This window comes from Phyllostomus discolor, chromosome 5 (assembly GCF_004126475.2).
Source record: "Phyllostomus discolor isolate MPI-MPIP mPhyDis1 chromosome 5, mPhyDis1.pri.v3, whole genome shotgun sequence".
NCBI classification, from domain to species: Eukaryota; Metazoa; Chordata; class Mammalia; order Chiroptera; family Phyllostomidae; genus Phyllostomus; species Phyllostomus discolor.
This window is the reverse complement of record NC_040907.2, coordinates 23,699,033-23,724,968: the sequence shown is the minus strand read 5'-3', so window position 1 is coordinate 23,724,968 and position 25,936 is coordinate 23,699,033. Positions and strand designations below refer to the sequence as shown.

The 25,936-nt window shown below is 58.9% G+C and overlaps 1 protein-coding gene across 2 annotated transcripts; it reads left to right on the top strand.

Moving 5' to 3' along the window:
* Positions 1-79: 79 nt before the first annotated feature.
* Positions 80-24,860, top strand: COL8A2 (collagen type VIII alpha 2 chain). 2 transcript variants are annotated; one of them, XM_036025773.1, is made up of 4 exons: positions 80-237; positions 8,623-8,667; positions 20,105-20,346; positions 20,889-24,860. In XM_036025773.1, the coding sequence occupies exons 3-4, from the start codon at positions 20,121-20,123 to the stop codon at positions 22,805-22,807; spliced, it is 2,145 nt and encodes a 714-aa protein (XP_035881666.1). In that variant the 5' UTR covers positions 80-237; positions 8,623-8,667; positions 20,105-20,120; the 3' UTR covers positions 22,808-24,860. The 2 variants fall into 2 exon arrangements, with proteins under 2 accessions (XP_035881666.1, XP_028369979.2); XM_028514178.2 differs by lacking the exon at positions 8,623-8,667.
* Positions 24,861-25,936: the final 1,076 nt, after the last annotated feature.

Below are 25,936 nucleotides of genomic sequence, written 5' to 3'. Positions count from 1 at the left end.
CTGTGGAAAGAGGAGGGTGGAGGCCCCGCCCCGCCGCGCCCCTCCCGCCGCCCCGGGCCCCCCCTCCCCGCCCGCCCACTCCGGCAGCCGCGGGGACGGCGGGCAGAGCGACGCGGAGCCCCGCCGGCGGCGCGGACCCCGACGACGCCCCCGAGCCGCCGACGCCCCCTCCGCGGAGACCGCGCGCCCTGGGCCGCCCTCGAGGGTCGGGAGCGGCGCCCCGCGGCTGCCCTACAGGTACCGGCGGGGAGGCGGGTGCGGATGCCGGGTTTCGGGAGGCTCCGAGGGCAGGACCCGGCCCGCGCTTCACCCGGACTGTCAGGGACTGCGGGCCCGCGCCTCCTCGGGCTCCGGGAAGGGACTGGATGGGGACTCGGGCCTGGGGGTCGGCGGTAGGATGGGGGAGCCCATCCCCTTCCCTGCGCCCGGTCCCCACTCCCCCACACAGAAGTCGCCCAGCGGGATCCCAGATAAAGCCCCCTCCTCCCTCCGTCTCCCAGAAGGGGGGCTCCCCGACGATGTGGCTCAGAGCATGTCCCTTCACCTCCAGGATTCTTCCTTCCCACCTGCGGAATGGGAATGACAAAGCCTCCTCGGCAGGCAGGGTGCAGGAGAGAGGAGGGCGTGCGTGTGGGGCCTTCGCTCGCGCTGCAGCCCCAGGCAGGGAAGCCCCTCAGCTCTCGCCCCCTCCCCGCCCCCGCCTCTGTCAGGGCTGGGCTGCTGGGCCACCTTCCAGTGTCTCCGTTTTTCTGCCTCTGTCCTCACGTCCCTCCTATTCTAGGTGTCCTGGCAGCACCCCCCACTCCCCGCACACTGGAGACGGAGGGTTTTCGGAATGTCCCTGCAGGAGGCTCAGCACCCCCGCCCCCAGCCCCAGACAGAGGCTTTGCAGGGGTGAGCCGCGGTGCCTGGCCCAGAGCGACTGGGGGCCGGAGACGCTGCGCAGGCGCCCCTGGACCAGAAATGCTGTTCAGACCGAGCAGCCCAGGAAAGGCAGGCCCTCTGCGTCTGCTTGCCGCGTGTGCTTCTGTGCATGAGCCTGTCAGCGTGTGCACTTGCTGGGTGCGAGGGGGACGGCGAGTGTCTGCCAGTGTGTTCTTAGTGTGAGTGTGTCAGTAAGTGTGAGGCCCTCAGTGTGTGTGAGAACATGCTAGGTTCCCGGCACAGAAATACCACGGACCTCTCTCGGGGGCGGGGCGGGGCGGGGGGGGGGGGGGGCTTGGCAACTCATGCGTCCTTCCTCCTGCCTGCTTCAGTTCCTCTTGCTAAGGCTTGTGCCTTGTTTGGTGGCCAGGGTCCAGCCCCTCCTCAGAGTGCCCTTAGCAAAGGTACCCTCCCAGGAGCTTCGGGGAGGTCTGGGGGCTGTGGGGCTGATGTGGCTGGAGGGGCAGGCAGCCTGGGCCCTCTCTGGGGCTGGTCCCTACTGCTCTGAGCAGATGGAGGCCCTCAGGGAGCCCATTCTTGGGCCTAGGGGAGGTGGCGGGTCCCCTGTGGAGGCACCATGGTGAACTGGCAGTCTGTGCTAGGACCCAGATACCCCCACTGCCTCCTACTGGGCTGGTGAGCACCGACAAACCCTGCACAGTCACCCCCAAACGACAATGAGGACACATCACAGACATTCTCACACAGTCACACACAGCGACACTGCCTCCCACTGACAGTCACACACAATCATGCAGGTGGACATGCTCTGCGGAAACACACACCACCAAAGATGTTGAAACAAAGTCCAACAGGGCACGTGCAGACACACTCATGTGCCCAAACTCCTACGGACACACAGCAGCCCCACACGGCCCAGCCAGACATACTCAGACAGAACACACGCACAGACCCTCACACTCAGACACACTCACCAGGGGCTTTCTTTCTCTCCGGTTTCACATTGTCCACCACAGAGAAAATGTGTGTTTCCACTCTTTGGCTCAGAGGAAGGGGAAAAAAATGGAAGCAAATGGGTCTGCTAGCAAAAGAAAAGGCAAAAGCCCTGGCTGGGTAGCTAAGTTAGTTAGTGCACTGTTCTGATACACCAGCGTTGCAAGTTCGTCTCCTGGTCAGGGCACATATGAGAATCAACCAATGAATTCATAAACAAGGGGAATAGCAAGTTGATTCTCTCCTCCTTCTCTCTCTCAAATCAATTTTTAAACAAAGTTTATCAGTGCCCTGGCTGGTGTGGCTCAGTGGATTGAGTACCGGCTTGCAAACCGAAAGGTTGCTGGTTTGATTCCTGGTCAGGGCCAGGTCCCCAGTTGGGGGCGTGTGAGGGGGTACCAATCAATGTTTCTCTCCCTCTCTTGCTCCTTCTCTTCCCCTCTCTCTAAAAATACATAAGTAAAATCTTAAAGTAAAAAAGGAAAATAGGGAAAGCTTTAAAAATTTTTATCAAAAAAAGAGAGAGAGAAGGGAAAGATTCCGAACAGGGCTGTCAGCCTGAGCACCCCTCACCGCCACCCCCGCACCAGGCCCGAGCCAGACCAGAGGTTGGCAGAGCCCCAGCTTCCCTGCCCTGCTGTCCTCCCACACCAGACTCCCCCACCACCAGTGGCAGGCATGAGGCTCCCCTTGTAAGAAAGCGGGGCCTTGGATGAACCGGCCCTGTTTGTGGCCTGAGGCACTTGAGGAGTTGGGGTGGAGGAAGAACCAGAGGGGCACAGAGACCTCTCATATGGGGTGCAGCTGTGTCTCGGGGTGTCCGTCGAGGTACATGGTGCAGGCCACAGTGTGTGTGAGGGAGGGGTGGTCAGGGAGGCAGCAGCTGGGTAAGGCTTTCTTTCTTTTTAAATATTTAATTAATTTATTTCTTTTAAAGAGGGGACGGGAGGGAGAAAGAGAGAGAAACATCAGTGTGTAGTTGCCTCTCACGCGCCCCCTACTGGGGACCCAGCCTGCAACCCAGACATGTGCCCTGACTGGGAATTGAACCGGTGACCCTTTGGTTTGCAGGCCAGTGCTCAGTCCATTGAGCCACACCAGCCGGGGCCTGGCTAGGACTTTGAAGCCGACAAGAACTTTAACAGGTGCAGGTGGTGAGAGGGTGAACGGGAGGGCATTCCAGTCGGAGGGAACAACACTCTGTGTGGAGGTGTGGTGGTGGGAAGCTGCCGAGTTCTCTCAGGGGACTCAGGACAGTGAGCAGTCGTTGGCTCACGCTGTGGGGAAGTGAGTGGAGCGCACTGGCAACTACTTTGAGGTCAGATTTCCAAGGGCCTTGTCCAGAGAAAGGGTGTGAGCTGCAGAGTGGTACAATCTGGCTGTCACTCTGGTTTCCCTGGGGGTCAAGGACAAAGGGGGACCTTACAGTCAAGGAGGAAGGTGTTAGGAACTGAGGTGGGTGGTTGCCAGGGGGGTGAGAGGAAGAAGCAGATGGAGAGCAGTAAGAGGGGACTGGACAGGCCTCAGTGGCTGATTGGTTGGGGGGATGAGCAAGGGGCAGGCCAGGTGCTTTGCACTGGGTGACTGTGACCTGTCCCCAGAGGAGGCAGGTGAAGGGGACACATAGGTGTGGACCCCAGGGTCTGGTATGCTGGGATGGCAGGGGTCTGGATGTTGAGTGTGGCCACACATTGGGGTGTGGGGAAGTGTCTGGGAGGCCTGGGGTGTGTACAGAAGCCCAGTGGCTGTGCAAGATCACATGTGTACACATGAGTGTCCAGACACCAGCCAGGGAGGTCCCACTCCAGGACAGGGATTCCCAGACCTGCTCTGTCTGCATCGGGTCCTGAGTAAGTCAGAGCATGCAGCGAGCAGACGAGATGGCCTTGGGAGTCAGGCAGGTCTCGGTCACCTTCCTTGTGACCCTGGGTAAGGGACCTCCCAGCCCTGGACCTCAGTTTCCCCGTCTATGAAATGGGAATGCTAATGCTCATCTCCAGGGTCGTTTTGCCTACAAGGGGCTGGGGAGGGTCCCAGCTCACACAAGCGACCAGGGTGCAGTGCGGCACTTTCACCCAGGCTTCCAGTCAGTGTGTTGTACCCGTGTGATTAGATCCTGGGCAGGGACTCGGGGGTGGGGGGGGACCTGGCTCTGCTTCTGTTCAGATTCTTGGAAAGTTCTGAATGGGGAGGTGACTCTTCCCATGCAACCTGGATGGCCTAAGATTCTTGGTTCTTGGAGGGCAGAACAAGGGGGTGGCAGAGAGTGGGTGCCTCATGGGGAGAGCCACGCCAGAATTGTGGGCTCCTCTCATGGATGTGCACACAGAGGCTCCGAGAGGAACTTGCCCTGAGGTCACTCAGCAGCCCGTGGAAGGACTGAGCCCAGAGGCCAGGACCCTAGGCTCAGGGCTCCTTCCTCCCCGAGTACCCGGGGTGGAGGGAACCTTGCCACCTGAAGTTCTCTAATTTCAGTTCTTCTTTCTTTCCCATTGGAGGAAGGGACCGATAAGGTCTGTGTCTCATTTCATCTTTGTGACAATGCTGCAGGGCTTGGTGGCCCATTTAACAGAGAGGGAAGTGGAGGCCCCAAGAGGTGGGTCACCTGGCCAAGAGTCCCCCTTGCTGAGCACTGAGCTGGGATTCACTCCAGGTCTGTGACACGCGCAGCTCACCTTCCCACTGGCCCCTGGTCCCTGCTCTCTGCTTGGTCTGGCCGGGAAGGAAAAGGAAGCTCAGTTGTCGCGCATGCATGTGCACCACGCATTTTCACGGCAGAGGCGAGGTGCTTTCTGAGGGGGTGAAGAACCCCTTTTAAATGGGGGAAGAGAGGCATGAGAAGGCCGGGCCCAGAGCGAGCCCAGAACGGTGAGGGCTGGGATGGGTTGGGTTTCCTAGTATCTGAAATGCGCTGTCCCCATGGGCCCTGTGAGGGAGGGCAGCCTCTGGCAGGAAGGGGTCCTGGTCTCTGGTTTCAGTTCGGCTGCTGGCTGCTGTGTGACCTCAGATGAGCTCTCCTCTGGGTCTCCCTTATCCCACCTGTGAAGTGGGCCAGTAACACCATCCTGGCTCTCCTTAGAGCCTGTGGCGAGGAGCGACGTAGATGGTGGGGTGGAGGAGCCCTTTCTCCTCTCCTGCAAGGTCTCAGGAGGTCTGCCCACATCTAACACCCACAGCCCTCAGTACCCAGAGGTTTCTTGTCCTTCCCTCCCGCTGTGGCGGCGGCCGGCGGGCGGATGCACAGCTCTGCGTGAGCCGATCAGGCCACGCTCCTTCTGACGCGTGAAGGCGGCTCAGCTCGAGGCAAACATTCTTCTCATAGTTCCCGAGCCCAGCAAATCCTGCCGCTTAGCCAGGAATGCCGACCCCCTCCCGCGGCGGTAGCAGGAGCTTAGGTGGAGGAGCCCTTGGGGGTGAGGCAGGAGGGGCTGGGGGGCGGAGGACCCCACCCCCAACACACGGTCCCCAGCTGCAGGCCGCTGGGAGCCTATATCCCCGTCTTCTGCGAACTCGCAGCAGCTCGGGTCCAAACCCCGGGGCCTCCCCCGGCGGCGGGCCGGGCGCACTGGGGCAGGTGACTTCCCGCGGGGACTTGGCGTCTCCACCTGCAAAGCGGGGTTTATAATCTAACTCACAGGGCTTTTGGGAGGGGTCATGCTCGTGATGGTCAGAATAATATACCAATAGTGAACATTTACTGGCTGTTCCTTTATGCCAAGCACTGCTTGAAGTCTGCTATGTGAAATGGACTCGTTTAACCCTCACAAACGCTCCGCGGAGTGGGAATCGTTCCCATTCTGGAAGCGGAAGCGGAGGCGCGGATGAGTGAGGTCACAGGCTAGCAAGACAAGGTGTAGGGCTGGGAGGAGAAGGCATGAAGCTGGGCTCTTAACCCGTCGTGATTTTTTTTTAAGATTTTGTTTTTAGATTTTTTATTTATTCACTTTTAGAGAGGGAAAAGAGGGGGAGAGAGAGAGAGAGAGAGAGAGAGAGAGGGAGGGAGGGAGAGAGAGAGAGAGAGGGACATCAATGTGCGGTTGCTGGGGGTTATGGCCCGCATGTACCCTGGCTGGGAATCGAACCTGTGACACTTTGGTTCACAGCCCGTGCTCAATCCACTGAGCTATGCCAGCCAGGGCCTACCCGTTGTGATTTTTAAAACAAGACTCAGCCCCACGCCTGCTCTCGTGGTAGAGGCTCGGACAGTGGGGAGAGACCAGCTATCCACCTCATGGTTCTCGGGGCCTCGGTTTGGAAAGTTGGGATGAGGAGGCAGGCCTGGGGTCCTCGCCAGCCCCCCTCAGAGCCCGGCAGCTCTTGGAAGCTGATGGGGGCTGGGGGTGCCTACTGTCCCACCCACATCTGGCCTGGGATTTAGGTGGCTGCAGGCTCAGTGCGAGGAGGAGATATCGCCAGGGGAGGCGCTCAAGGAGGGGATTACAGCAGGCAGCTGGGGCGGAGGTTAAGAACAGAGTCCCATTGAAATGGGCCCAGGCACTGCCCCAGCTTCCTATTTTGTAGGGCGGAGGGAGCCTTGGTCCACCGGAGGGGCCCCTGAAGCCCGTGATGAAGGCTGCCCGCTCTGTGTCCAGCCTTGCCGGTCCCTGTTGCCACCTGGGTCCAAGTAGGCCAGGCCGGGGTGGAGAGGCAGGGAGAAGGACCTGTAGCTGAGGTCTCCAGGAAGCCCAAGTATACAAGGTTTGGCCACTTTGGGGGGCTGGGCAAGCTCCCAGGTTCAGAGCCCCGCCCCTGTGCTTCCTAGCCCTGTAATCTTGGAGAGTGGGTGTCACCTACTGGGGTCTTGAGGCTCCTCCTCAGAAAAATAGGACAGCGATTCCTGCCTTACACAGTCACGGGAAAGCTATGGGAGAGTTTGATGAAAGAATGCCCGGAGTGTCCTGAATGCTGTGTCTGGAGCATAAAACGCACTTGGGACTTAAAGGGCTAACATGTTCGGCAGGGATGGGGAGCCGCTTTAAGCTGGGCCTGGGGTCTTTCATCCTGGTATTCAAGGCGTCTCTCACGCTGACCCAGCCAGCCCTTCTGGCCTCAGCTCACCTGTGTGGTGGAGAGGTGAAGGGCACCAGCTTTGGAGTCAACAGCTAAGTTCAAAATCAGGCTCTACCCCTTATGGGCTGTGTGACCTTGGGTCAGTTACTTAACCTCTCTGTCCTTTGGTGTCCCCATCTGTTTAAAGGGAAGACAAAGTACCTACTCCACTGGATTGTTGTAAAGATTAAATAACCCATGAAAGATCTCAGAACAGTGTCTGGCATGCAAGTAGATGGACTATCATTGTTAGGTATAGTTAGTTAGTTTATTTGTGCTTTTTTGTTTTTGTTTTTTTAAATTTCATCCCAAGCTCTGGCCTCTCCATACCCTCACACGTGCTGTTTCCTTGGGCTAGATGGATTGCCCCCCCCCCCCCCTCTTCGCCTGGTTAAGTCCATGTTCATTCTTCAAAACTCAGATCCAGTGGAAGCCGTTTCCCCTCCCAAAGCCTGATGGTGGGGTGAGGGCGGGGCCAGAGCAGCGGGGGTAGAGTTGCGCGCAGTGAGGCCCTCCCACCCGGCGCCGCCAATCAGGCTGGGCCCTCAGACCCACCTGTGGGGTCGTGGCGTTCAGAGCGGCGGGGACAGAGGCAGGGCTCCGGAGGCAGGGCTCCGCTGAGTTGGAGAGGAGGCCTGGGAGCCACTGGCCTCGGTGTCTGGCTGCCTGTGCAGTGAGAGACAGGGCCGGGCTGTCAGAGTTTCCATGGGAGCGGGCAGAGGCGAATGAGCAGCTGCGGGAGAGAGTGATGCGGCCGGGAGGTCTCCCTGCCAGGTGGGCTGGCTGTGTGTCCCCTCCCCATCCAGCCAGGAGTCACGCCTGGCCCTGGACTACAGCCCCAGCCCCCCGTGTACAGCTGTGTAACCTAGACTAGGGCTTGCAACAGCCTGGCATCATGGTTGATTGAGGCAGAAATGGGAACCTGGCCATTCAGGGTCCTGACTATATCACCTCCCCGCAACCTTCGGTGGCTCCCCATTGCCTTCTGGAGGAACGCAAACACGGCATTCAAGGCTCCTCACTAGGCTGCCTCAGCTTTCTCAGCTCCTGCCTCTCCTCTCAGCCCCACAGCTCTGGACCTTCCCTGAAGCTGCCAAGCAGCTTCCTACGGCCAGAAATTTCTCACTTTGTCTGTCTTCAGACCCCTACTCGCCCATCAGGACCCAGCTCCGGTGTCCCTTCCTATATGAACCCTCTGGGGAAAGTCAAGGGGGAGGCAATTTTGCGGTCGCCTCTTGTCTGATGCCTCCAGCTGGTTCAGGGCCAGGGCAGGGGCGGGGCCATTTCTGTGTTCCGAGGCCCAGCCTAGGGTGCCCCGCACAGTAGGCACTTCCCAAGGCAGGAGTCCTAGCTTATAGCAGGGCCACCCCAGCTCAGGGCCTATGTGAGGTGAGGATTTGTCTAGTGTGAAGGCAGGCACACAGAAGGGGCTTCCTCGGCCTGGGCCCCAGCACGGGAGGAGCTCCATCAAGTGAGGGCCAGGCACCCTGTGGACACTGCTAAGGATGCACAAAGTGAATGAATGAAGGGAGCCGCATCCTGGCTTCCTGAGAAGAGGGATGAGGGTGGGGCCCATGGCCCAGGAGGGGCTCTTGGTAGGAAGCCTGTGGTGGGTGCTGGGGTAGCTGTGAGTTAGGGCAGGAGGCTTCCCAGGCTCCTAGAATCTTCCTCACTGTTTCTCTCTTCCACCCTCAGGCCTCCCCTCTGCTGGGACCTTTAGCGGCCCCTCCAACCTGAAAGGTAAGCTGGATCCGGGGCACCCGGCCAGGGACATCGGTGCCTGGGTGAGGCCATTGCTGGCTGCTGTCTAACCTTGCTCCCTCCTGCAGCAGCGGAAGCCCCTCCCAGCCCCAGGATGTCCAGCAGGCAGCCCCTCTTGCAGGTGACCTCAGCTCCCTGTGGCCTGGGCTTGAACATTTCGGCCCAACTCGGAAGCAGCTTTTTCTCATTTATGAACTATTTCTCTCTGGCTCCTTGGCGTGGGCCTGTGTTTGCTCGGCCTGCCCGGGTGCAGTGGCCTGGCTGTGCTCCTGCCAGGCCCCCTCCCTGCCCAGCCCCTCCTGCCGCAGCCGCTGCCTGCCGCTGCCGCCGCCGCCACCACCGCGTGGGGAAGCCACGAAGGCCCAGGAATTTTGGCAGGCGTGGGGAGGCAGCGGGCGGTGGGTGGCGCTCCGGAAAAGGCTGCAAATGTGAACCAGAAGGCGAGGGATTGGCAGCGAGGAGGCCCTGCCTGGCCTGGCCTGGGGCCTGGGGGTGGCTGGCTCGGGGGATGGGGGTGGGGGGGCCTTGTCCAGTCTCTGTCAGAAACTCAAAACTCAGGGCTTCTGCTGGGAAGAATGATGGCACCAGCTGAGGCCTGAGCCCCAGGACCCCTGGCCACCTGCCTGAGCATATGCTGCTGCCTGGGTCCTGCCCGCTGCTGGGCCTCTTCCGGGTCATCTGCCCCCATCTGGTTATTTCTATCTCCCTGGACACTTAGTTACCTCCAGATGCTCCTCCCCAGGGGAACAGTGGGGTGTCTAGTCTCGGAGATGGGCAAAGGCTGGTTGCCTAGGTAGTGGACCTAGTTCCCTGTGGGGAGGGAGGTTCACCTCTAGCCCCTTCCAGCTCAGAGCTGAGAAGAACTCTGAAAGGACCACAAAGAAAAAGGGGTCCTATGAACAGCCACCCTACAGGCTTGGTGGAAGTGGGAGATGGGTGGTCAGAGGTCTGGAGCCAGAGCGCCTGGGGTGCAGACTGTATTAAGCACCTACTGTGAGCCCAGCCCCAGTCAGGGATGAGGTGGGGGTGTGGGCAGTGGTGCCTAGGAGGAGGAGGTTCTCCCTGAGGGAGGCAGGGAGGGCTGCTTGGAGGAGGGGGCATTTGAACTGGGTCTTAAATGAGGAATAAAATGTTTGCCTGGAGGAGAGAGATGGAAAGGGCAGTCCGGGCAGAGGAGAACACGCAGGCAAAGGCAAGCAGGTGGGTACAAGGAAACAGTGAGTTTGGAGTGTCTGGATATCAGGGGTGCAGTGGGCTCCTCATACCCCCTAAATGTGCATGTTTTCACCAAGGGTGAGTCCCTGGCTCTCATCCAGGTTGTGGGAACCCTGTTAGCGTAGCCCTCTTTTTTAACTAGTTTGTTTATTTATTTTTTTTAAAGCCTTTGCTCAAGTATTTTTTTTTTTTTTTAGAAATTGTATGGGTTTTTTTTTAAAGATTTTATTTATTTATTTTTAGAGAGGGAAGGGAGGGAGAAAAAGAGAGAGACAGAACCATCAATGTGCGGTTGCTGGAGGTCATGGCCTGCAACCCAGGCATGAACCCTGACTGGGAAACGAACCTGCAACACTTTGGTTCGCAGCCCACACTCAATCCACTGAGCTACGCCAGCCAGGTGTTTGTTTATTTTAGAGGGAGGGGAAGGAAGGGAGAAAGAGAAAAACATCATCGATGTGTGAGAGAAACATGGATTGGTTGTTTCTTGCATGAGCCCCAACTGGGGACCTGGCCCGAAACCCAAGCTTGCACCCTGACTGGGAATTAAACCGGCGACTTTTTGCTTTGTGGGACAACACCCAACCAACTGATCCACACAGCTCAGGGCTGTAGCCCTATTTTTATCTCCAGCCTCTGTCTCTCTGGAGTTCCAGACCCATGGGTTCCCTGCCTCTTGTATATCTACCCCAGAAATGCCCCTGGGGCCCCCATCTTCCTTGCCTTGCTGTTTGCTCTGTGCTCAGTCTGGAATGTTCCACCACTGCCTGCCCCTCAGGGCCTGTCCCTTCAAGCCTCCTTCCAATGCTCCTTCCCAAATTGAGGCCCCCTGGGGTGTGGGAGCCTCACCCGTGAAGGCGAGGATGTTAGGGCTGTTGGAGGAACGGGAGCCTGGGGGAGGTAGGCATGATGGGCAGGGGCAGCGCCCCCGGCCTGCCATCCGCCTGCACAAAGAGGCAGCCCCTAGGCTGATGCCCTGCCCCAGGCTGCCGCCCTCTCCCCGCCCACCTCCCAGATGCAGGGCAGCTCTTTGGTTTTGGAGCAGTCCTCACACCTGCACACTTAAATGGGAGGAGGCCAGAGTCTCATATTGATCCCTGAGGACGGAGAGCTCTGCTCTCGGGCACTGGACCCCACAGGTCCCCGTGCTGACCTTGCGGGGCTGCTCAGGAATCGTCAGGGAGGTCAGACACGCGCCTGACGTTAGCACGAGCATCAGGGCTGCCGTGCCAGTCTTTTCGGGGGTCCCATCAAGAGACCAACAGCGAGAGGTGTGCAGAGCCTGGCACTCAGACGGGTGTAGGTGCAGGCACATGGGAGAGGACGGAGAAAGACAAGCTGGGGCCAAGGTTGCGAGTTCAATTCCTGGTCAGGGCACTTACAAGAATCAACCAATGAATGGAGAAATGAGCAGAACAACAAATCAGTGTGTGTGTCTCTCTCTCCCTCCCCTCCTCCTTTTAAAAAAATCAATGAATAAAAAAAGTAATTAAAAACAAAAAAAGAAGACAAGCAGCCCTGGCTGGTATGGCTCAGTGGATTCAGTGCTGGCCTGCAAACCAAAGGGTCTCGGGTTCGATTCCCAGTCAGAGCACGTGCCCGGGTTGCGGGCCAGGTCCCCAGTGGGTGGTGCATGAGAGGCAACCACACATTAATGTTTCTCTCCCTCTCTTCCCCTCTGTCTAAAATAAATAAATAAAAAATCTTAAAAAAAAAAGACAAGTGGGCTCACTGAGCTGGGCAGACAAATGGGATGGTGCGCAGAGACAGGAGGAAAGACACTCCAAGAGATGCCTGAGATACACACAGGCAGGTGAGGACCTGGGTTTAGTGACAGAGAGACACGAAGGAGGGGACAGATACAGGTGTGGCGCTGGGTGTGGCGCCCGCCCCCATGGCTCCCTTACACATAACTCTCAGTGTGCTCCCCCCAGTCATGATCTCAGGGCTATTCGGGACTCCACCCTTTTTACCCGCCTTCCCATCTTAATTGATTCACCTCCTACTGAGTGCAAAGTGTGCCTCTCCTCCTGGAAGCCACGGGAGAATGTCATGGAATTTATCGTGTGTCCTGTGTCAGAACTAGGGAGCCACCGGAGAATGCAGAGCAGGGAGGAGCATGAGCAGAGCCGTGCCAAAGTGCGGTCCACAGGCAGGAGGCGGGGCTCACTAGAGGTGCAGGCGCTGGGCCCCACCCCACACCTGCGGAGTCGGGATCCCCGGGGGTGCTTCAGAGCCTGCATTTGAAGAACTGCCTGACGCACACTAGGGCTGGAGGAGTACTGTGGCAGGGTCTGCGGGACGCACTGATGGAAACAGAGACGCTGAGGGTGGCAGGTGGAGAGAGGCCGTTATGATCACGCCAAGTGAAATGGATTTAGCCATTTAATTGAACAAACCTTTACTGAGCGTCTGGGGTGTACCAGGTTCTGGGCTGCGTGTTGGGAGGGCCGAGGTCTCTGTGAGGGCAGAGGCTATGGGGAAGGAGGAGGAACAGCAGGGAGAGAGGCAGAGGAGGCAGAGTCCACAAGATTGGATGGGGGTTTGAGGGCCGAGGCACAGGGCCGTCTTGTGCCGTTGTGCAGGCTCGCTACCGTTCAGGGACACCCAGGAAAGGCGGTGAGTAGCGCCCGAGGTGGCTGGGAGGAGCCTTTTCCAACTGCACTAAGGCATTGTATGGGCTAGAGAGATTCCCTACTGCCCTGTAAGGAAGGAAGGGTCAGAAGTGATACCGGATTTCTGGCTTAGGCACCTGGGGGTAGAGGAGGAGCCAGCAACCAGGAGAAGGGAATGACAGCAATGTGGTGGAGGAGGTGGCTGAGGGCCAGCCAGGTGAAGGTGCTCAGCTCAAAACTGAGTACAGAGTGTGGGGCTCAGGGGAGTGGTTGCAGCTGGAGGCAGGTGGGCGGCCTTGGTGATGGGATTGGTGAGAACTGGAAAACGCAGGAGGAACATCCGGAGAGAAGAAGTGAGGCCTGAGCCAGCTCCTGGGGACAAGCTGGGTCTGCCAGGTGGGCAGAGAGGAATCCCAGGAGGGGCCTTTCCCAGAAGAGGGAGAGCAGGGTCGCAGGGCGAATTCAGTGCTGGAGAAAGAGGGAAGGTCAGAGGGCGGGGAGTGAGCGGCGAGTGGGGGCTGAAGAGCTGAAGGGTAAAGACAGCTCATTCAAGAAGCTTGGCTGAGAAGAGCTAGAGAGAGGAGAGGGTGGCTGGGGGTGGGGTGGGCCAGGAGTTAGGCCTGAGAGGACCTGGGATGGAGAGGCTGAGCCTGGGTGAGGGAGAGAGGCCCCTGAGGAAGAGGTGTGGAGGAGCCTGGGCCTTGAGTGGGAGCCAGGCCCCATTCACCCAAGGCTTAGGAAAGGAGGACGGGAAAAGACTCTCCATTTTCCACAATCTGGGAGAGAGGTGGGCTGCTTAGGGACTCAGGAATCCTCCAGAAGTCTGGTGCTGCCCGGGTGGGCCTTTGGGGGTGGGCATCATACTCAGTGGGTACGGAGGGCAGTGTCACTATCCCTCTCCCAGATCCCGAGCAGGCTATGCGACCCCTGATCAGTTTCAGCTCAGGAGCACTCAGGGAAAAGGCCGAAAAGGCCAGAAAATGAACTTGAGGGAACTTCCACAAGGTCCTGGCCTTTGGCAGCAAGCCACCTTTTGTAAGGGTTGAAGGAGATGCTGCTTTGCAGCAGGAGGAATTGAGGTCAGACTAATGATGGAACTTCCTGGCCAGCAGGAAGGCAGGACAGGGCAGCACACCTGAGGGTGCTGACGGCTCAGCTCCTCTCAGTTTTGAGACCACTGAGGTTCAGAGAGGTTAATCCACTTGCCCAAGATCACCCAGCTGGTGAGCAGCTGTGCTGGAATGGGAATCCAGGGGCTGCCGGGACCTTGGAGGGCCTTAGGGACCCCCAGGCTGGACCCCTGACAGGGAGAGACTGAGCAAGGAGTGCCGCTCACCTGCTGACAGAACTGGAGGAGACAGAGAGAGAAATGGGCGGGGCCAGAGGCCCAGGGAGAGAGCAGAGAGCGGGGCTGGGAGACTGGCGAGCCAGGAGGCACAGGGGAGCAAGCGGGCAGCCGATCCCCAGAAACGCCTCCACAACAGGAAGCGTCTCATAACATACCTGTGGTTTGGCCGGGCCCTGGGGCTGCCTGAGCGCTCCCCGCGGCTCCCTCAGCTGCAGCCGCCCGCCTGTCTGGGGTAGGGGGCTTGGAACCCAAGGAGCCTGCGCAGGGCTGTGGGCCATCCACCCGCCCGGGAGGGGGGCTGCCGGGGCCCCACCAGCCGCACCGGCACAGTCCACTGGGAGCCCCCTCCCTCAGGCCCCTGTTATTATCTGGACCTCTGAGAGCTCATCCGTGAAATGGGGTGGGAAGTGGGCGGGCCTTTAAATCCATAGGGTCCCCTGACCCCCTCTGCCGGTCACCCCTGGGACAGGACCCTTTGAGAGAGGAGATAGGGGAGGGGTCACAGTGAGCTGATGCCCCTTCCCCTCCCACAGCCATGTGTTGGGGGAGTTGGGGAGTGGGGGGGGGGTCTGCATTCATGCCACTTATTCCTGCTGGGGCCTATTCACACCCCCGCCCCCGTCCTGAAAGACCCTGGAGCACCACCCGCTCCAGCCAGCCTCCTTGGCCACCCCGGGAGGAGGCCCTGGCTGCCACAAAACGCTGACTTGGACAAAATGCTGTTTTACGGGGATTTGTTGAAAAGGGGGGAAATCCCCGTTAAGGACTTGCAGCTGTCCAAACACCGCGTCCACCCTGCCGCCGCCGCCGCTCAGTCCCCTGAATCAGCGTCTCCTTGTGCACCCCACTTCGTGCCCCTGCCAGCCCAGCCCCTTCCCGACTGCCCCGGCTCTTGCCTTCCTTCCTAAGAGGTTACCAGAGAGGGTGATGGCTTGCCCAGGGTCACACAGCAGAGCCGGACTTGAGCCTCAGGGCCCGCCCCCGCCCCTGACATCCCTCTTGGCCGCTGCTCCTCCCAGAAAGAACAAGGAGCAAGGGAATGAGTCCGTCGTTCTTTCTTTGTACCTCTGTCCCCCCACAGGCTGTCCTCAGCCGAAGTTCTCTGATGGAGGCCATGGGAATGTCCCCACCTCTTCCCCTCTGGCCTGGGGTGGGGGCGGCACCCCCGGGGCTGTGTGACAAATATCTGTGCAAAGTCCGAGGAAAGGACGGAGTGAGTTATTGGCGTGATCTTTCAATTTGACGGTGAAATGAACCAACATTTATTGAGCACCACTGTTTGCCAGCCAAGCCCTGTGCTGGGCACGGAGCTCGGGGGAGGGGATGTGGCGGTGGAGAGAGTGAGGAGCCAGAGAGAAACTCGAACCCAGATGGGGACCCGCAGGCATCAGTGGAGTCCGGGAGGCACCCAGCAGGTTCCCGACGCCCAGGAGCAAGTCAGAGGCAGGCGGTGGAGACCAGTGAAGGGCACTGCTTGTGCAGAGGCCAGGGCGCCCCAGGGAGCCTGGGTGGGCGGGGGCGGGGCTTGGGGGGCACAGGCACTCTGGCTCCGATGGCAGCTGGGCCGGGGGCTGTCTGTCCCACCTGGCTGCGGCATCGCACCAGTCCAGGGCGCCGTTTCTCTCTGCAGGCCCTGGAGCAGGCTGGGCACCTCTGCTCTTGACCAGGCACCAGCTCCCATCCCCCAGCCCCACGCGAACTGGCACATGCCAGCCTCCCCTCAAGGAGCTGGGGTAATCTCCCCCGCCCCCCACCAAACCCACAGGCGGCTTGGCGCCGCACGAAAGACTTTTTCTTCGTCTGCTTCTGTCTCTCAGTCTGGCTTTCGCTCCCTGGCTGCTCTCTCCTCCCCGCTGCCCTCCCCCATGGCAGGATGTCGCAGTGGTTAAGAGCTCAGGTTCCTTACAAGCCTCTGTTCAAATCCTGGCTCCCATTCCAGACATCACTGTGTTTCTCCAAGCCCCAGGCTCCTTCCTCATCTACAGGAGGAGGAATCCCAACAGCCTGTCTCTCCCCGGAGCGGGTGGGAATTCAGCCCCTATTGAACATGCAGTCCCCAGGCTGCTGCGTGCTCAGTGGGAGCTGCCATTCTCCCGCAGACGCTTCTCATTCCAGAGGCAGCACCTGCTCTGGGCTCCCGTAGCAGACCTGTCCAATCTCAGCAGAGGGGACACAGTACAGGGGGTGCTGGGATGGGGCAAATTCAGGGAGCCGCAGGGAGTGGGGCAGGGATGCTCCCTGGAGGCTCGCATTGCCTAGGAGGAATGAAAGGTGGGGAGCTTGCAGGATGCCCTGCCCTGGCTCTTTTCTAGACTTGGGGCTCTCCCTTTGGTGCCCTGCCTTTTTGTGCTCCTCCACAGTCCTCCCAGCTGAGCCGGAGGCTGCCTGTCCCCTCTGTCATCCCCCACTCCCAGTGAGACCTTGGCTCAGGTCCCCAGAGCCAGGGCTGTCCTGAGTCCTCCTACAGTGGTGCCATGACCTTGGCCTTTGGCCCCCTCAGACCAGAATGGCTCCCACCCCTCCCCCTGCTTCGTGCTGCATGCTCCGCCCCTCCACCTGCTCCCACCACCTGGCACGCACCAAGCAGAACATTCTGGTCCTGTGAGGTTGTGAGCACTGTTCCCCCTGCACCCCTGAGGGCCTCCAGCTCAGGTGCCAGTGCAGGGGGGGCCTTTTTCTTGCTCAGGAGAGGTGGGATGGTGAGGGGATCAGGGGCTGGGGGTCAGGGGTCAGACTGCTTGGGTTTGGGTCCTGACTCCCCGCGCCCTCCCCCCCAGTTCCCTCATCTCTAAAACTGGGCTAGCATGCTTCACAGGGCTGGATGCAGACGGGCTGTAAAGTGCTAGGGCCACGCCTGGCCGAGCCTCCATCAGCAGCACCAGAGGCCCAGGCCTGTGGCGTCCTGACGTGGACGGTGCTGAGGGCAGGCTCCCATGAGGCCTCGGTGCTCACACTTCCCAGTCATGTGTCCTGGGCAAGATTCTTGCAGTCTAAGCTTCTGTTTCAGGGTCTACAAAATGAGGACATACATGCACGAGCCTCGGGAGGCGGGGGTCATTCAGAGGATTCTGTGAAGTGAAGCCTGCCAGGCCCTGAGCTTGGGTCTGGTGTGTGGGGCTGAGGCTCAGGGAGCTTCTGTGACCTGCCCAAGGCTACAGAACAGGTTGGTGGCAGAGCTGGGATTTGAACTCCAGAGCTGGGATTCCAGCTTCACAGACCTCCTCTGGGGCCTTGCACGCGTTCCTGCAAAGCTCTGCATGCGACTGAGTTAAGAGGAACGTTGAACTGCAGCTCCAGGTGCACCTCAGTTACTGGGGATGGCTCTGCTCCCCACATGCACCTGCAGGGTGCACAACCCTCCCCCAAGCCCCTCTGGAGGCCAGGCACTGGTGCCGAAGGGTCCCTGGGTGGGGTGAGGGGAGCCCAGAGCCGAAGTCCGAGGGGCGATAGAATTTCTTGGGTGGGCAAAATGCCGTGTAGTTCCCCGTGCAAATATTGATGGGTGCCCCGTGTGAGGTAGACACTATCCCTAGTCATCACAGCAGCCCCAGAAACAGGTTGTTAGCCCAGCTTAAAAAAAAAAAAAAAAAAAAAAAGAAGCCCTGGCTGGTGTGGCTCAGTGGATTGAGCTCCAGTCTGTGAACCGGAGGGCCACCAGTTCAATTCCCAGTCAGGGCATATGTCTGGGTTGTGGGCCAGGTCCCCAGTAGGGGGCACACAAGAGGCAAGCACACACTGATGTTTCTCTTCCTCTCTTTCTCCCTCCCTCTTTTTCTAAAAATAGATAAATCTCTTAAAAAAACATTTTTATTGAGATATGATTCACATATCATATAATTGGCCTATGTAATATGTATGACTTAATGGGTTTAAAAATGTACTCACAGAGCTGGGCACCCCTCAGTACAACCAGTTTCAGAGTGTCCCCCCCACTTAGAAACCCACACCCACGAGCAGTCACTCCCACATCTCCCTGCCCCCGCCCTGGGCGGCCTCTAACCTTTCTGTCACCATAGACTTCACTATTCTAGACACTTCATGTACGTGAAATCTCGTCATATGGTTTTGTGACTGGTCTTCATGTGGCAGTGTTTGCACGATTCGTCTGCCTTGTAGCACGTTATCCATACTTCATTTCTTCTCACTGCTGTGTGCTGTTGCATCGTATGGATACACCACACTTCGTCCATGCACCGGTTGGTGCATGTGTGTGTTATTTCTACTTTATGGTTGTTTTTAAAGATTTTATTTATTTATTTTTAGAGAGAGGGGAAGGGAGGGAGAAGGAGAGGGAGAGACACATCGCTGTGTGAGAGAAACAGCCACTGGTTGCCTCTCACACTGCCCGAAACAGGGCCTTGGCCTGCAACTCAGACATTTGCCCTGGTGGGGAAATGTGACCTTTCAGTTTGCAGGGTTAATGCCCAGCCCACTGAGCCACACCAGTCAGGGCTGTATGGCTGTTACAAGTAATGTTGCTATGAACGTTCATGTCAAACATTCTGTGTGGATACATTATCCTATTTTAAAGACAAGGAAACAGGCCCCCAGAGCGGAAAGCTCTTGCCTGCACGCCCCCAGCGGGCACGTGGAGGACTCGGACTGGCTGTCCCAATCTAGAGCCTGTGCTTCCCCGCCCAGGAGCTGCGTTAAGTGTGGTGACAGAGCTAGGTCAGGACAAAAAGGAGGGGTGACTTCATGGAGGAAGGGGTGGCAGGTTTCTGGGCCTTGCAGGAGAGGGGAAGAACATTGCAGGTGGAGAAACAGCGGGTGCAAAGGCCTACAGGTGTGAGGCATCTGGGAGCCGTAAGGAGTTGTTGTCATTGGGGCAGAGGTCTGGGGGAGGGGAGAGGCAGAGAAAGGCCCCGTAGGTGATAGGGTAGGAGACACAGGCACAGGTGAGATTTAAAAGGCCTTTGTATCCTCCTTTCTTCAGGAAACTGAGCCATAAATATACATTTTTAATTAAGTATATATCCATGAGGGCAAGTTTATTTCAAAACAATTTCTGGCCAATGAGCTGTGTTTTTGTGTGCCTCATGGAAAGACAGTGCCACAGACAGCGCTGCGTTGCTGCAGCCCACAAACTGCGGTCATTTTCACGTCGCTTATTGTAACTCAGGAAAACAGGTCTTCCTAGATGGTCTCCGAGCTTCTCCGCTGTGTGTCTCTGTAGTGGGGATGGTGTTGGTATCTGAGTTGCTGCCTCCGTGAGAGTCAATCCACTGCATGTTGTCACGAGAGCAGGATTTACCACTCTGCTGTTGAGGGTTCTGAGTCAGCGGGAGGGGGTGCTTTCCTGTTCCAGCTGTGGATCTTTGACAGCTTCGGCAGGATGTGGCCCTGTTCAGGTCCTTCCAGCCTGTATGTTTTGGATTTTTAGAAGGTGCAGTGGATGTAGTAGCCAATTTCTTTTGCACACAGGAAGCTTTATAGAATTTTATTCCCAAATCCCTTATTTTGAGAAGCTGTTTTGTATATAAGAATGCTATTGAAATAGAACATTATTTTCCTAGATACTAAAGCTTTGTATATTGATCAAGGTGATTCTGAAAGTTAAAACTTTAAGTGTTAGAATGTGATGTTATTGTTAATGGTTCTATATTATGTATTCAGTAGGAAATCATGGTTTATCAATAAAAGTTAAAATTCCCATCGTGAAAAAAGAGGCCTTAAATGTCATGCTAAGCACATGAACTTGACCCTGAAGGCAGGGTGGCCACCCAGATGGACACCAATGTAATTTGAAGTCAGATAGATCTAAGGCAAACCCCAGTTCTGCTTCCATGAAACCTTCGCTTTAGCTTGTCATGTGGAAAATGCAGATGACAAGAACAATACCTTGTTTAAAGCGCTGCGGGGACCGAGTTCCTGTCTCCGGAGAGCTCGTCCCAGGGCCTGGCAGAGTGCCAGCCCAGCGAATGGTAGTGTGTTACCATCCTCACAGGGTGTTGAGCAGGGGCTGCCAAGGTCAAATCCGTGTTGTGGAAGGAAGGGTGTCTGGCTGCAGAGGGACTGGTCGGGGAGGCTGTTGTCCCGGGGAGGGGCCCAGACAGCAGTGGGGCTGGAGAGCCACCGGCAGGCTTGGGAGAAGGTCAGGAGATAACTTCTGCAGACTCTGAGACTTTGGGAATTGCTTGTGAATAATATCTAAATTCTGATTTTCTGTGCGTCCCGGGCCTGGTGCCAAACCACCCAGGGGCTGGGCTTGATGGCCCCTCTCGGTTCCTCCCTGCAGCTCGCCCACGGACGCCATGTGGTGGGCTCCGATGCCCCTGTCTACACCGCCACCTCTGCTGCCTCCGCTGCTGCTGCCGCCATTGCTGTCGCTGCTGCTGCTGGTGCTCGGGTGCGGGCCGAGGGCGGCCACCGGTGGCGGGGCCGGCGGGGCAGCGGGCTACGCACCGGTGAAGTACGTGCAGCCCATGCACAAGGGACCCGTGGGGCCACCCTTCCGTGAGGGCAAGGGCCAGTACCTGGGTGAGCACCACCTCGTCCCCCTCCAGGTCACAGCCCCTCAATCCCCACCAAAGATCCCATCTCCACTTTCTTCCTGATGCTAGTCCGGGGCCTCCCACCCTCCGAGGGCCCCAGTCAGCTGGCTGGCCGCTGAGGTCTTTAGTGGGGTGGAGGAGGGGCAGGCAGGTGTGCGGGCTGGGGGAGTGGAGGGGCAGTGGTCTACTCCTGCTGGCTCCGGAGGGAGGCTGGCGCCATCTGGCGGCCATTCCACCACACGTCAAGCAGGGATGAGAGGCTCCCCAAAGCTCTGGGGGACAGCCCATTCTGGGTAGCCTGGAGCCCTGGGTGAGGACACCCTGAGGCCCCCAGGATTGCCAGTGGACCCCCTCTAAACTCCATCTTTGATGAGAGCAGGGAGGGGGAAAGTAGGGCGTGGTCTTCACAAACAGATTCAAGGCCTTGTCTTCTCGCAGTGCACCCCGTGCTGGTGTGCGGGAGTGGGTGGATGGGTTCTCTGTCCTCACTGACCAGGCCCCTGACTGCCCCTTCTCTCTTTCTCTCAGAAATGCCTCTACCGCTGCTGCCAATGGATCTCAAAGGAGAGCCCGGACCCCCTGGGAAACCTGGGCCTCGGGGGCCCCCTGGCCCTCCTGGCTTCCCAGGAAAACCAGGCACTGGAAAGCCAGGATTGCATGGGCAGCCTGGCCCCGCCGGCCCCCCTGGCTTCTCCCGGATGGGCAAGGCTGGTCCCCCGGGGCTCCCAGGCAAGGTTGGACCACCTGGGCAACCAGGGCTTCGTGGGGAGCCAGGGATACGAGGGGACCAGGGCCTCCGGGGGCCCCCCGGGCCCCCTGGACTCCCTGGGCCCTCAGGCATTGCTGTCCCTGGGAAACCAGGCCCCCCGGGGGTGCCAGGGCCACCAGGATTTGGGGGGGAGCCAGGGCCTCAGGGGGAACCTGGGCCCCCAGGTGATCGAGGCCTCAAGGGGGATAATGGGGTGGGTCAGCCAGGGCTGCCTGGGGCGCCAGGGCAAGGGGGTGCCCCCGGACCCCCTGGCCTGCCTGGCCCAGCTGGCTTGGGCAAACCAGGTTTGGATGGGCTTCCTGGGGCCCCTGGAGATAAGGGTGAGTCTGGCCCTCCTGGGGTGTCAGGACCCAGGGGGGAGCCAGGGGCAATGGGCCCAAAGGGGCCTCCTGGGATGGATGGTGTGGGGATCCCAGGGTCAGCAGGAGTGCCAGGGCCTCAGGGCCCAGCAGGGGCCAAAGGAGAACCAGGGACCCGGGGCCCTCCTGGCCTCATAGGCCCCACTGGCTATGGGATGCCAGGACTGCCAGGCCCCAAGGGGGACAAGGGCCAAGCTGGGGTCCCAGGGCTCTTGGGGGACAGGGGTGAGCCAGGTGAGGATGGGGAGCCAGGGGAGCAGGGCCCACAGGGCCTTGGGGGCCCTCCTGGACTTCCAGGCTCTGCAGGGCTCCCTGGAAGACGTGGGCCCCCTGGCCCTAAGGGGGAGGTAGGGCCTGGAGGACCCCCAGGAATGCCTGGCATTCGGGGTGATCAGGGACCTAGTGGCCTGGCTGGGAAACCTGGACTCCCAGGAGAGAGGGGGCTTCCAGGGGCCCACGGACCCCCTGGACCAACTGGGCCCAAGGGCGAGCAGGGTTTCACGGGGCGCCCTGGGGGGCCAGGGGTGGCAGGAGCCATGGGACAGAAGGGTGACTTGGGGCTCCCCGGACAGCCTGGCCTGCGGGGTCCCTCAGGAATCCCAGGACTCCAGGGCCCAGCCGGCCCTGTCGGGCCACAGGGCCTGCCAGGCCTGAAGGGTGAACCAGGCCTCCCAGGGCCCCCTGGAGAGGGGAAAGTGGGGGAACCTGGCGTAGCTGGGCCTACAGGGCCCCCTGGAGTTCCTGGTTCCCCAGGACTCACAGGGCCTCCTGGGCCTCCGGGGCCTCCTGGCCCCCCTGGCGCCCCTGGGGCCTTCGATGAGACTGGCATCGCCGGCCTGCACCTGCCCGACGGGGGAGTGGAAGGCGCTGTGCTGGGCAAGGGCGGCAAGCTGCAGTTTGGGCTGGGTGAGCTGTCAGCCCACGCCACTCCCGCCTTCACCGCTGTGCTCACCTCGCCCTTTCCTGCCTCCGGCATGCCTGTTAAGTTCGACCGGACTCTCTACAATGGCCACAGTGGCTACAACCCTGCCACAGGCATCTTCACCTGCCCTGTGGGTGGGGTCTACTACTTTGCTTACCATGTGCATGTCAAGGGCACCAATGTGTGGGTGGCCCTGTACAAGAACAACGTGCCAGCCACCTACACCTATGACGAGTACAAGAAAGGCTACCTGGACCAGGCGTCTGGCGGGGCTGTGCTCCAGCTGCGGCCCAATGACCAGGTCTGGGTGCAGATGCCCTCGGACCAGGCCAACGGCCTCTACTCCACCGAGTACATCCATTCCTCCTTTTCAGGGTTTTTGCTCTGCCCCACATAACCCGTGGGGCGCTGCTGCCCCGGCATCCTCCTCTTTAGTGGTAGAGAGAACTTCTCAGTTACAAAGAATCTGCATTTAAAGAAAAACCAAAGGCTGGACAGAGGTGGGAACAGAGGGGGCTCTGGCCTGAAGAGACTGACTTGGCTTCTCCCTCCGTGCAGGCTGAGGCTGTTTCTGGAAGAGGCTGGCCTGAGTCCCTCCTCGCCCCTGAGTGTCTGTGCGGTGTTGGGGTTGTGACCCCCTTGCTGCCCTGCCTGGCCTGCAGGCAGGGCCCCAGCACGCTCGGTCCAGCTGTCGGAGGTCCCCGAGTCCTGGGCTCTGCTGGGTGGTGAAAGACGCTGCTTCTCTGTGAGTCAGAGCTGAAAGAGGACTGAGCTTCCCCTTCCATCCCCTCGGGTGGTGGGGGGCACATATTGGCAAACCCCGCCCTTCCTGCTGGCCCCAGATGGCACCCGCTTAGGGAATGGGGCATAGCCTCCCTCAGTTTGTGGCTGGGGCTCTTCCAGCTCCCCCGGGACTTCCGGCATATGGTGGTGTGTCCCCTGAAGAGTTTCCCTCCAGGGAAAGGGAGAGGAGGGGGCCACTGTAGGCACCCTGCCACGACAGCCATCCCAGGCATGGTGCTGTGGCGCCAGGCATGTAGAGGTGCGTGGCCCCTTCTGCAGGATCCTGGGAGGGCCATCCCACTTCCATGGCCCCAGTGCAGCCATGGGCGGCGGGGTTTGTATGCGGCTGGGGCTGGCGCAGGACGGCAGGCCTTCACCGGCATCTCATTTCCTAGGCTGCCCCCACCAGCTCTGGCTTTGCTCACGGAGAGGGTGGCTGCCCGGGCCCCTGGGGAGGGGCACAGGCAGGGTCCACTGTTGGTGAGTGGGGGTGAGTGGGAGTATTCCTCCCTTCATCTCTTTTCGCCCCCTGGGAGGAGGGCTGATTTTTCTCTCACAAAATTGTAAGGGATCCTTGCCACCCCCAACCCAAGTGACCCTGCGTAGGCCTTTTGTTTGGCCCTCAGAACAAGGTGCACGCGAGCTTGGGGGCAAAGGCTCCGCCTGCTCTTCCTTAATAAGAACCACATGTTTGTGTCTACTGAAGGGGTTAACTGGAGGGGCTTCCTCTCCTCCCGCCTCTGGTTCCAATTTCCTGCTCTAAGCAGGATTAGGGCCCGGGAGGGAGGCCGAGGCTGTGGGGGAAAGGGTGCCAACAGGCCCCTCTGGAATGAACTGGCTCTGGGTGTTTCAGCCGTTCCCCCAGTCAGAGCTCCCCTGCAAGAGACAGGCAGCACCCTCTCCCCTCTCCTCAGCCCCCAGTCCAAGTTGAGTGGGTAAAGCTGAGGTCAGTGTTGGAGCCGGGGTGGTGGGCACACACGCAAGGATGGCCCCTCTCCCAGTGGCGGGGACCTCCCCAGGCCAGCCCACCTCCCCAGACCAAGCGTGAGCCTGGGTTAGCCAGCGCGACAGGCCACACTGCTCCCATTCCAGCCCCACCAGACCGTCTGTGTCGAACACTGGGGGTGACGGTTGGCTCCTGACCCGCTGAGCTGCAGCTCCCACGGGCCCCTTGCCAGTCCTCCTCCCCCAACCTCTCCCAGCAGAGCAGGCCATTCGACTACTCAGGCTACCTTTCAAAAGGAGAAATGAAAACCCGAATCTGCCCGAGGGACACTTTAAGAACAGGTCTTGGTTGGGGTTCACGGGGGATCCCTTATTCCCGAACGCCCGAGAGAGCTATCTCAAACCGTACCTGGCGGGCCCTTTGCTCAGCCTCCTCCCTGGGTCAAAGCCACGGCCGTCTGACCTGTCAGGGAGGGGTGCTGATGGGCTGACGTTCATCGGGCCCCGGTGGGAACCCAGGGCACTAAGGAGGGTTTAGGGGAGCCAAAAAAGCTGTTTCACAAAACTGAGTTTCTGCTAAAAGTCACTCCTGACACCTTTGAGAGGGGTGGCTGGTGCTTCTCAAAAATGTTATGTTCCAGGTGTTGTCTACTTAATTGGCCAGCTTTGTTAAATGATGTCAGGTTTGAACAATGAAAACTACATTACCTTGTGTGTTTTTATGTTGACTCGTTTTTTTCTTAAGATTAAGGTTTAAACGTTTTTCATTGCAATTTCATTTATCTGGTATAGAAGCTTCTCTACATACCTAGCATGTGCCCCGTGTCACAGGACATTTGGGAAAAAATGCAGTTGGGGGAATTAAAGAAACCGGGATTTCTCTTTGAAAAGAAAAACCATGGTGTTGACTGCACCAACACAGCCTCAATAAATCTGTCGTATAAAACAGCAGAGCCTAGACGGGCTCTGATGCTGCGCAGTCTCAAGACCTCGGATTTTATGCGGCACCCAGGGTTCCTGCTGGGGCTCTCTGAGCCCCCAGGAGCCGCCCAGGCGCGGGTCCTGTCACCACTACATCAGGAACACGCAGTGCTCCTCAGCTGCCGAGGCTCTGCACCCAGTGCGTGCCCTGAAGCGCTCGAAGAAACCAAAGGATCAAGCTTCCCTGGAACATTCCTGCAAGCTCTCAGGGGTAGTGGAGCATGACAACTAGCTCAGGACCCCAAGGGCCAAGTTTCAACATCTGATACAAATTATGAATGAAATCAGGAATCTTTGCTCTTGTGGGTGGGGCGAGTGCCAGGCCCAGTGCTTACAGCTGGGCTGCTGGAGCTGTCCTGGGCAGAAGGCACCTGCCCCACATCTTGCCATGCTCGGCAGCTAGGATCTGTCCCTAGCTCTGGAAATCGGGGTGACATGTCCGAGACCAACCCCATGCCCTGTCAAGTCCTGTGGTTTGCCCCAGCCTGGCAGAACCCTGTCTTGGTGGAAAGCAGAGACCTGCTTAGCAGTCCTGAGACCTCAGGCTAGCTGCAGAAGGCTCGCTTCTCTCCCCTAGGGCTGGAAGGATGGTCAGAGACTGTCCCTATTCGATGGAGGTGTCTCCCCCCTTTCAGTTTTCCTTTCTTTGAAATGGACGGTGTACAGAATTTCGTAACAGACTGAGGCCTTTGACTAGGGCCCAAGATGCAGAACGAGGCAGCTTTCAGTCTCCCCAGGGCACCCAGGATGATGTGCCTCCCCAACTGAAGGCTGGAGTCTGGGGACAGAAGGCACCCTCTGCCTCCTCCCCCGGGGC